General features: G+C 43.0%; 1 protein-coding gene across 1 annotated transcript; it reads left to right on the forward strand.

Moving 5' to 3' along the window:
• Positions 1-460: 460 nt before the first annotated feature.
• Positions 461-3,843, forward strand: LOC147457918 (pentatricopeptide repeat-containing protein At2g39620-like). The gene has a single exon (XM_086512695.1). The coding sequence runs from the start codon at positions 583-585 to the stop codon at positions 3,295-3,297; it is 2,715 nt and encodes a 904-aa protein (XP_086368821.1). The 5' UTR covers positions 461-582; the 3' UTR covers positions 3,298-3,843.
• The last annotated feature ends 7,687 nt before the right edge of the window (positions 3,844-11,530 follow it).

Below are 11,530 nucleotides of genomic sequence, written 5' to 3' on the forward strand. Positions count from 1 at the left end.
CACACACACACACACACACACACATTTGCATATCCAACAACTTGCTCCTCCTCTTCTCCCTCTCTCAATCTCTCATTGAAGGCGGAGTAGGTTTAATGTAGTAGGATAAGTCCCAAGGGATCTCACACACACACACACACACACACACACACACACACACACACACACATTTGCATATCCAACAACTTGCTCCTCCTCTTCTCCCTCTCTCAATCTCTCACTGAAGGCGGAGTAGGTTTAATGTAGTAGGATAAGTCCCAAGGGATCTCACAGTGAGATCTAAAGAGAAAAAGACAACATGTATAAATGTTTGTAAGTTTTAAGTAAAAAATACGATTGAATTATAATCGACACAAATGCACGATAACACATTAACCTTACCCTTTTTCTCTCTATCACCCAAGCACGGGAAAATGGTGGTTATGCAATTTCCCTCTTGAAGAACAGGTCTTGAGTTCAACTCCCGTCGGATGGATTGAGGTCTCTTACGTTTAACGTATATAGAGCGCGCGAAACAGAGGCCTGTCATCAGAGTAGCGGGCAAATAGGGAAGAGACATCCAGAGTAGCGAAAAATGATGCCATGGGAACGAAGTTTGCCCGTCACTCGTCACGGAAGGAGTGTTTTAGGGATGGTCACAAGAGTGGGGCAGTCCCCCCTGCATCTTTTCTCATCAAGCGCAAAGCCTCCATGGAATCCTTATGGATTAATGGCTTATTCATTCCGTCTTGGGTTTATGAAGAGCTCAGGAAACGGGCATTGGCACAAGCCCATGAATTGGAGGCTAATGACAGCAGCGACATCCCTGATTTTGTGGCCTCATTGAGGGATTGCACTAGGGAGAAAGATCTCTGCACTGGTCGAAAAGTTCATGATGTTATTCTCAAACATGGTTTGCTCAAGGAATGCTCTGATGCTTTGGTTACCATGTATGCAAAATGTGGTGCTCTTGCAATGGCACAAAACTTGCTAGACACACTTGGAAGCAAGAGTGTGCGCACGTGGACAGCGCTCATTGCCGGGTATGCCCAAAAGGGTCAGGGTCAAAATGCTCTCAACTGCTTTGAACGTATGCGCCAAGAGGGCATCACTCCAGATGCAGTGACGTTTACTTGCATTTTGAAAGCTTGTGGGAGTCTGGGTGCAGTTGATAAGGGGGAACGAGTTCATGATTACATTGCTAAGCAGGGTCTGCTTGCAAAGAATGTTCTACTTGGAAATTCACTTGTGGCCATGTATGCCAAGTGTGGCAATTTTGCAAAAGCACGTGGAGTGCTTGAGGAGCTTCCTCTTCATACTGCTAGCCCTTGGAATGCTCTAATCGTAGGGTTCACAGAACAGGACAAAGGCAAGGAAGCTCTAGACTGTTTCGAACAAATGCGGCGAAGGGGCCTTTCGCCAGATGCAGTGACTTACACGTGCATCTTAAAAGCTTGTGGGAGCATGGGTGCAGTTGGCGAGGGAGCGCAAATCCACAAAGAGATAGCTGAACAGGGACTGCTGGGTAGCAATTTAGTACTTGACAACGCTCTTGTGAGTATGTACGTTAAGTGCCGCGCTTTGACAAAAGCAAGGCAAGTGCTCGAGGAGCTTCCCCATCGAGATGCTATTTCTTGGAATGCTTTAATAACAGGATATGCTCAACAGGATAAGGCTGAAAACGTGTTAACTTCTTTTGACCAAATGCAACGTGAGGGTATCTCTCCTACTGCAGTGTCCTTTGCTTGCGTCTTGAAAGCATGTGGACGCTTAGGAGCTACTGAAAGGGGAGAGAAGATTCACAATCTAATTGCCAAAGAGGGCCTGCTGACAAATGACGTTGTGCTGGGCACTGCATTGGTGGATATGTATGCCAAGTGTGGTGCGCTTGCAAAAGCACGGAGTGTCCTTGAGGAGCTTCCTGTCCAGAACATTTCCGCTTGGAATGCTTTGATTTCAGGTTATGTAGAAAGGGGGGAAGGTGAGCAAGCTCTATCTTGCTTTGAGGAATTGAAGCACAAAAAGTTATCTCCAAATGGACTCACCTTAAGTTACATTTTGAAAGCTTGTGGGAGCATTGGAGCAGAAGATAAGGGAGAAAACATACATGACATGATAACTAAGCAGGGTCTTTTTGGAGATGATATTGTACTTGGCACAGCATTGGTGGATATGTATGCTAAGTGCGGTGCTCTCAGAAAAGCTCAAGAAGTCTTTGAACAGCTTCCCGTTAGGGATCCCATCTCCTGGTCTGCACTGATTGTAGGATATGCTGAACATAGCGAAAGCGAGCAAGCACTAGAATGCTTTGAAAAGATGCAACGGGAGGGCCTTGCGCCTGATGCAGTGACCTACATTTGCATCTTGAAAGCGTGTGGCTGCTTAAAAGAAGCTGATAGGGGTGCAAAAATACATGATATTATCGCAGAGCAGGGGCTGTTAGCCAACAATATTGTTCTTGGCACTGCACTGCTTAATATGTATGCTAAGTGTAATGCCCTTGCAAGGGCACGGCAAGTCTTTGAGGATCTACCTGTTCGGAATGTTGTCACGTGGAATGCACTTATTGCCGGGTATGCTGACCATGGGAATTGTGAGGAAGCGCTTGCAAATTTCCAAAAGATGCAATATCAGGGCTTCTCTCCAGATGCAGTGACCTACATTTGCATATTGAAAGCTTGTGGCAGTGTAGGAGCAGCTGTTAGGGGAGAGAAACTTCATGATGAGATTGTTGAACAGGGGTGCTGGGAAAATCATATGGTGCTTGGCACTTCTCTGGTGGACATGTATGTGAAGTGTGGGGCTCTTACAAAAGCTCGAAAAGTTTTGGAGGAGCTCCCTGTTAGGGACTCTATCTCATGGAATGCACTAATGATAGGCTATGTCAAACAGGGTAAATGTAAGCATGCCATTGATTGTTTCGAACAGATGCAACATGATGGCCTCTTTCCAGACGCCGCTACGTTTTCTTGTGTGCTTATTGCATGCAGTCGCTTAGGCCTAGTAGAAGAGGCCCAATCACATTTTGCAGACATGAGCACAAAGTATGGAATATTGCAAGATTTAGAACATTATGCTTGCATGCTTGATGTTTTTGGACGTGCAGGACAACTTACCAAGGCTACAAGAATGATTGCAAGAATGCCATCTTGTAATTTTGATGTTTGGTCTACTCTATTAGCTGCTTGTCAGAAATGGGGAGACGTGCGTGTTGGGAGATGGGCCTTTGAACATGCAATGCAAGTAGAGGAGTCATGTGGAAGCTCACAGATTGATGCCATCGACATGCATGCGGCTGTAGAAAACATCTACACATGAGGATAATGAATAGAGCATGGGGGAGAGTGTGGGTGCTCAATGGCTGCAAAGCAAGAGGCTCTGACGGTCTATACATTTCCCAAAAAGTAGCCCATGTTGCTGAAGCAGATAGAATTAGCACATCAAAGCATCAGCCACCAGCCCAGCAGCTCTTCTAAGCAGGAGGACAGGCTGGATGAAGGGCTCGATATTGAGCACAAAGAGACCCTGTCATTGTGCAAGGGCAACTTTACTGGAGGACATCTCTCACACGTGGCAAGGAGTTCTTTGATTGGTGCGGCCATGGAAAGCGTGGCCGGTCAAAGGGGTGAGCCTTGACTCTTTTTTGGCCGTATGGCCAGCACAACGCCCTCATAGGATCAGAATGCAGCTAGTTGGTGGGAGAGCACCCATGTGCTCATTACAAGAGAAAAAAACATAATAGAGTCGAAAATTACATCCCAAAAGCACAATGAATGACCTCAAAATTAGGTGCAAAACCATGCCTTCCACATTTTTGGGAGTGACCTCGGTCACAACCCTATGCGAGAAGGGTGTGTTTGTGTAGCTATCGTGTGCATATATGTCGGCAATTGGCAACTCGCAGCCTCCTTGACAAATTACCCTTTCGCTCTACCCCAGCCTCTAGCCTCTACTAGTAAAACGGCGCCGTCTTCAGTGGCAGCATGGCCCCTCTTACCCTCAAACCCCTTCCACTGCCTATTCAGAGAGTGTTTTGGACCATTGGCCAAAGTTATGAGATACCAGGATTAGAGATGCCTTGGGCTATTTTTATTGGAGCTACGTAGACATAGGGAGAGCCTCTTGAGGAGACCAGACATTAGAAGACACTTGGATATGATTGCATCAAAAGGGAGGTCCTTGCTTGGCATCCGTTGATAATAGCTTAGAGTAATTTGGCCCTACAAGGCATATCCCGCAATCAATGCACTCCAAGAGACGACATCTAGTTAGGAAGCTCCTCACATACTTTCTGTGCTTTTTGAAGTGCACCACATTTGGCATACATATCGAATAAGGCATTGCCAAACACGACATTATTTTGCAACAGCCCATGACTAACAGTGGATTTTTAAGCATGCGTAGGTGATTTCATTTGGAGGCCATCACTTTGCATCCGTTGTAAACAGTGTAGAGCCTTTCTGTCCCTGCTCTTGTTGTATGTATCCCGCAATCAGTGGATTCTAAGAGACACCATTCTGGACAGCAAGCGAGGGCTGCTTCACCAACCCCTGCAAGCTCGCCCACTTTCCCATATCGCTCGTCCTCTGCCTTGTTTGGTGCGACGAAAGCAGACAACGTTGTTTTTTTTTTTGCATGAAGCTCGTGCTAAATTTAGCCTCTGCCTTCTACCGTTTCCTCTCCAATCAACCAATGCCAAGTGGCATGCTTTTCCTTTCTCCATTTTGCAAATCGCTCTTAGATAATCAAAGTATTTTTGCATGAAAGCTCGCGCTAAATTTAGCCTCTGACTTCTACCGTTTCCTCTCCAATCAACCAATGCAAAGTGGCATGCTTCTCCTTTCTCCATTTTGCAAATCGCTCTTAAATAATCAACGTATTTTTGCATGAAGCTCGTGCTAAATTTAACCTCTGTCTTCTATCGTCTCCTCTCCAATCAACCAATGCCAAGTGGCATGCTTCTCCTTTCTCCATTTTGCAAATCGCTCTTAGATAATCTAGATAATCAAGGTAAAAAAAGGTAAATGGTATAAACTTTCTATCACCCAAGTATGGTAGATTGGTTATGCCATTTCCCTCTTGAATAACAGGTCTTGAGTTTTGAGTTGACCGGATAGATCTTTGAGGTCTCTTGGGATAGTTTCCTAAGATATTAAAATCCTCTTCTTCTTCTCTCGGACGGCCATCAGCAATATGCTCAGCCAAGTCAGCGAGCCTTTTCAAACGACCCCATCTTGGGCAATATGGCCGACTGCTGCTACTGCTCTCTCTCTCTCTCTCTCTCTCTCTCTCTCTCTCGGACAGCCATCATCAATATGCTCAGGCCAGTCAGCGAGCCTTTTCAAACGACCCCATCTTGGGCAATATGCTCAGGCGACCCCAGCTCTTGATGCCTGTGTGCATTTAAGAGAAGGCGGCAGTAGAGAAAAATCTCTCTCTCTCTCTCTCTCTCCCCCCCCCCCCCCGTCCGAGCTCGACCTCTCTCCGTCCGAGCGTCGAGCGCTCCAGACTTCAAGGTGACATCACCTCCCTCTCTCTCTCTCTCTCTCTCTCTCTCGCTTGCTCTGTTCTCTCTCACTGTCTCACTGTCCACTCAATGAGTTTATTTTTGCGTGGATTAATTAACTGTTCAATGAATCTATTCATCTATATTATTTGATCATTTTGTTGATTTACTTCCACTTGTCTACTTTATTTATCTTTTATAGTTTTCTCTATTCAATATTTATCTACTTTTATTTCTCTAATTACAATGAATCTATTTATCTATTCAGTTTATTTATTGTTATTTCTCTATTATTTTTTCTATTTGTTCAATGAATCTATCTCTTTATAATATTTAATCATTTTATGTATTTACTTCTACTTCTGTTGTATAGTGTGAATTTGCAAATACATCTTTTTTTCTTTAAAAAAAATGACAATACAACTAGGAGCTTCACTCATTTCTAGTCTACTGAGTACTGACATCAAGTAAACTAGCTATGGCTTGATGTGGAGTAATGGTGGATAATGGCCTTTTCATACTTCCCCTCTCTTTATAAGGTGAGGGATCTCTTTCCCTCATTTAGCCCTAGTTACTCTTAAATTTGTGTTTGCCAAAGAAAGAAAGAGAGAATGAGAGGGAGAGGGCGTGGTGTGCCAATGTTTCCACTTTGATATCATCTTGGAAATTTGATTGCTCATCCTTTGCTACTCTATGGAGTTAATACAGAGTTCTTCTTCACAGGTTACCTACCAAAAATCTCACTCTATCTTACTTATAATTATGCTTTTGACTAGACTCTCTAATTGTTACTTAGCTTTGAAATTTGGTTTTAATTCAAATAGTTTGTTGCACCAATATGAATTTATTGAATGGCTGTGTGACCTTATTGCATTGGATAATATAAAATGTTGGGAACTCTGAATAATTATGGAATGATGGCTTTATGCTAAGTGTTTCTTCCCAAACCTGATAAATTAGACCTTGAATGATTGAACTCTACATGGTAATGATGATACAACTCTAAGTTTATGTCGGTCTTTTGATACTTTACTCCTTAAAGGATTATTTTTGACTCCTTGATCTCATAAAAATTTGTGTGGGAAAGCTAGTGGTAAGTGAACAAGGTCTAATTCTTTGGTTGGGGTAAATATGGTGACTATGATGCTCCCTTAGGACTTTAGACGTAGGATGCACCTTGCCACCTCTAAGGTAAGGCCGGGCAGGCCAAGGGGTTGGACACCGCGGAATATAACCAAAGGGTTTGGATTGCCAAGGCAACACTCAAGGTTACCAGTTCAATATTTCTTGTTTTTCACTAATCACTAATTTAGTGTTTCATAGGTCAAAGACATGCTAGGTCTTTTTAGGCAGGATTTTTTTGCCATGTGTACTTAACTACGGGTAAGTGAATGTTTTGTTCAACCTCCAAGTAGACAAATGATTTGGTTTTATTTCATTTTTGCATATACTTTGATTGAGTTTTCTAAGTAGGATGTATAAGGTAGAATGCTTTCATCCATTTTTGTCTTCAGACACATGGCAAGGTCATAGATGAACAAAGAAGTTCAAGGCCAGATACACTTCTACATCCTCATTAGGAAGAGAATGGGGTCTAGGAGTGTTACGAAATATGACGTAGCTAAGTAGATAATTGAATAGATTACTTAATGAAGAGAGATAATTTACACACACAAGAGATTATAGAGTAGAGAGAGAGAGAGAGAGTACATACGATATACGTGGTTCACTCAATGTGGGCTACATCCACGAGAAAGCAGCCACTCAATGGCTTTAGTACTTCAAAAAAAGAAGTAGGTTACAAAGGGATTATACCCTTTTGGAGCTCTCGCCTCTTGCTTCACTCTCACCATCTCACACCCACCTTGTTGCATCAACCTCACACTATGAAATGTGTGTAAAAATGGCCTCCTTTTATAGGCCAAAAGGGCTGCCCTCTCTCATGAGAGGCAACCATGTGTAGCCGCCCTTGTGTAGATAAGTCCAAATCGGACCCTCCAATCCGCCCATGTGTGGCCGCCCTTGAGAAGACAAGTCCGCTTTTGAATTCGGCCACCGGCCATTGACCATCGGTCAACCGGCCAACCGGCCGGTCGTTTTCCGACCACTTTTCGGTCGTCGTTCGGCCATAGTATTCCGACGAAAAGGAATATTTCGACGAAGCCAGCCTTGAGCTTAGGCTCGAGACTGTGCGTTAAAATTTTGGTTTCTTGTGAGTGATTTTATTTTCCGGTGAGTTATTTTTCTTCACGCACGATGGCTTCTCCTCATAATGGGGGCCTTACAAATGTGCGTTTTTAACACAAAAAATTACAAGGGGTAAATCAGGCTCCATACTTAACAATCTCCCACTTGGAGACTGATCTCCAAACCAAAGCTGTGACTGCTTTCCATCCGGACTTCTTATCTTTGAATGCCGATTGAAGATGAGCAAAAGCTCAACTTCTCCTTGTTGACCACCTTTGTAAACATGTCTGCAAGATTTTCACTTGTATGCACCTTTCCTAGCTTTAGCTGTCCCTCTTCCAAACGAGTGCGTATGAAGTGATATCTCACCTCAATGTTCTTTGTCCTTGAATGAAAGGCTGAGTTCTTCACAAGATGGATAGCACTTTGGCTATCAGTGTCCAAGACACAATTGTATTGTTTGAATCCAAGCTCTTCTAACAATCTGTGAAGCCACGTAATTTCTTTGCTTGGATCCGTCATTGCTACATACTCTGCTTCCGTAATAGAAAGTTTAACTACTTTCTGTAGCTTTGAAGCCCAACTTATTGTTGTGCCTCCAACCGTGAAGACATAGTCAGTAGTGCTCCTTCGAGTATCTTTGTCACCTGCCATATCTGCATCAGCATACCCTTCTAGAAAAATATTAGTTCCTCCAAAATACAAAGCATTTGTTGTTGTCCCTTTTAGATACCTAAGTATCCACTTCACAGCTTGCCAATGCTCTTTACCTGGGTTGTCCATGAACCTACTTACAACTCCCACTGCATGTGCAATGTCTGGCCTTGTTTAGACCATAGCATACATAAGAGAACCTATCGCTGCAGCATATGGAACTTTAGACATATAGGCTATCTCCTCTTGTGTCTTTTGACACATATCCTTGGTTAGTTTAAAGTGACCAGCCAAAGGTGTAGAAACCGTTTTTGCATTTTGCATTGCAAACCTTTCTAGTACCTTCTTGATGTAATTCTCTTGAGATAGCTTTATTGTCTTCTTTGTCCTTTCCCTTGATATCTTCATACCAACTATCCTCTTTGCAACACCTAAATCGTTCATTGAAAAAGATTTAGATAGCTCCTCTTTTAGGTCTTTGATGCCCTGCATGTTAGCACTTGCAATCAGCATGTCATCAACATGCAACATTAGAATGATGAACTTCCCATCTCCCAAATTCTTCGTGTAGACGCAATGATCTGAGTTGCATCTTCTGAATCCATGATCTAACATCCACGATCGAACTTCAAGTACCATTGTCTTGATGCTTGCTTTAAACCATACAAGCTTTTCTTTAATCCGCAAACCATTTTCTCCTTACCTTTTACTTCATACCCCTTTGGTTGAAGCATGTAAATTTTCTCCTCTAAGTCACAGTGAGGGAATGCCGTATTTACATCCATTTGCTCAAGATTTAGATCATGAGCAGCCACAAGGCTTAAGACAAGCTTAATTGAGTTCATTTTTACAACAAGAGAAAATATTTCATTGAAGTCAATACCTTTCTTTTGAGAAAACCCTTTTACCACAAGCTTAGACTTGTACCTTTTCTTCCCACCTTCTTCTTCCTTTAGCTTGTACACCTATATGTTTTGAAGTACCCGCTTACCTTTAGGCAACTCAACCAACTCCCATGTTTGGTTGCGATGTAGTGAGTCCATCTCCACTTGCATGTTTTTCGTCCATTCTTCTTTGGATTCGTGTTGCATAGCTTCTTCGTATGATTCCGACTCTCCAGAATCTGAGATCAAGAGATGGTTGAAGGAAGGAACAAACCTTTATGGAGGTCTACTTGCTCTTGTAGATCTTCGGGGAATAGGTTGAGGCTCCTCATTTGGTTGACGTTGTTGCACATTGTCACCGTTTGCAGTCCTTGAGTCTTCACCGTCCTCAAGCTCCATGTACTCATCACCTGTTTCTTTTGTTTGTTTTCTATCCAAGTAATCTTTGTACATATTTTGTTCGTTAAAAATTACATCCCTACTCCTTAAGATTTTACCATCTTCAGGATTCCATAGGCGATACCCAAAGTCACCTTGAATTCGGCCACAGGCCACCGACCATTGACTTTCGACCACCGCGGCCACTGGCCATTGACTACCGGCCACCGGCCAACCGACCGGTCGTTTTTCGACCACTTGCCAGCCGCCGTCCGGCCATAATATTCCGACAAAAAGGAATATTCTGGTGAGAGACTGGGCGTTAAAATTTTGGTTTCCGATGAGTGATTTTATTTTTCGGCGAGTTATTTTTCTTCACGCACGATGACTTCTTCTCATAATGGGGACCTTACAAATGTGCGTTTTTAACATAGAAGATTACAAGGGGTAAATAAGGCTCCATACATAACAAGGAGGGCCTCTTTATTTGGCATTTTAAGGAAGTCAAACCTTTAGTATTAAGAAAGTAATCAAAGGACAGCTTTTGAATTCAAAGAAGCAAAACGGCTAGTTTATTTGAATTCAAAGTTTTCCCCCAAAATGGAATTTAAAATCTAGCGGGTAAAATCATATCATGTAGCATATCTACGGAAAGAGCTCGACGCGTTATGTAATCAGAGATCATATATGGGAGTTATGGAAGACCAAAAATCATAAAAGTGTCCACCTCCTTTTGGGGGGAAAAAGTGTCTCTTTTGACCACTCTTACACATCTCTTACACACCCACCATTCTTGCACACATGGCGTACACCTATTCATCAAAATGTTAATCACCTTCATAAGCTCATGGCAAATAAAGAGTCCCTCCTACACCCCATCCTCTTCCTAATGTGCAATTAAATACCTACATTGTCACAAGGGGATACAACATGGTCGAGGAACTTAAGGAGTTTGGTTTAACCAGTGTGGAGAAAATTTTATGAGGGTCCCTCTCACTCACGTCGCTAAGTGTTTATAGTTACCTCCACACACAAGTTCATCTCATACTTGATCAATGTCATTTTTTTTGACATCCTTATATGAGATCTTGCACATGTGGGGAATATGAGTCTATGGAACTGACACTGGTACCGCTATTTCAATTATGTGTCACGAGACAAAGTCCCTAAGTGCTGGCCAGATCTGTTCGTTAAACCATTCTAAGCATGTCATACAGTTCCAGTGGCCAGAAATTGTCGTATACCTAGTAAGACTTGTTTACAAAAATGGTTAACAACTTTAACGGATGGTTGTTTACACATGTAGCAAAGCTCTGTTATATTAATGAACATGTTTCATTTGGTACCTAGGTGTGATTGATCTTCACATTCTATTATGGTCCAAACATGTTAGCATGGCTTTCACGTGGAAATTATTTAATCCTTTCCATGTGGCCTGTGAGCATAACGTTGGCGCAGCCGAAGTGTGTCAACCCTAGCAGAGGGCACAGGAAGTGATGTGTATGCTTATAGATGCATGGCAAAGGTCTAGAGAAAATCGAAAGAGCTTGAGCAGGCAAGTGGCAGCGGAAATGTATGCTTTATGTGGTTTTTTAGGCCAAAAGGGCTCCAGATAGGCCTGTGAGGGTGACAGATGAAGGGTGATCGAGGTGCTAGTTTTTGTCCCATAAATGTAGAGCCTGAAGTGTTGAAGGAACGGGTCCAGACGGCTTGTCAAACGGAGCTATAGGCTACAATATATTTGAGTTTGAAGTTAGATGTGGTTGGAGATCTGAGACGGATAGGCCAGATGATGCCAGGTGGTCCGAGCAAGTTTGGGGCTATGGGCGTGTAGTGCTTGATTTATGGAGCATGTTGGTCTTTTCAGATTGATGATCGTAGCCAGAATGAGAGAGTTATTGCCAGACGAAGTTTTGTCGGGGTCAGTTCCAAGCCAGTTGGG

Source organism: Adiantum capillus-veneris, chromosome 5, assembly GCF_014529385.1.
Source record: "Adiantum capillus-veneris isolate H3 chromosome 5, ASM1452938v2, whole genome shotgun sequence".
In the NCBI taxonomy this organism is placed as follows: Eukaryota; Viridiplantae; Streptophyta; class Polypodiopsida; order Polypodiales; family Pteridaceae; genus Adiantum; species Adiantum capillus-veneris.

Bases quoted from the DNA above. Each gene is read 5' to 3' on its own strand.
- LOC147457918 (XM_086512695.1), top strand. From the start codon at position 583: ATGGGAACGAAGTTTGCCCGTCACTCGTCACGGAAGGAGTGTTTTAGG.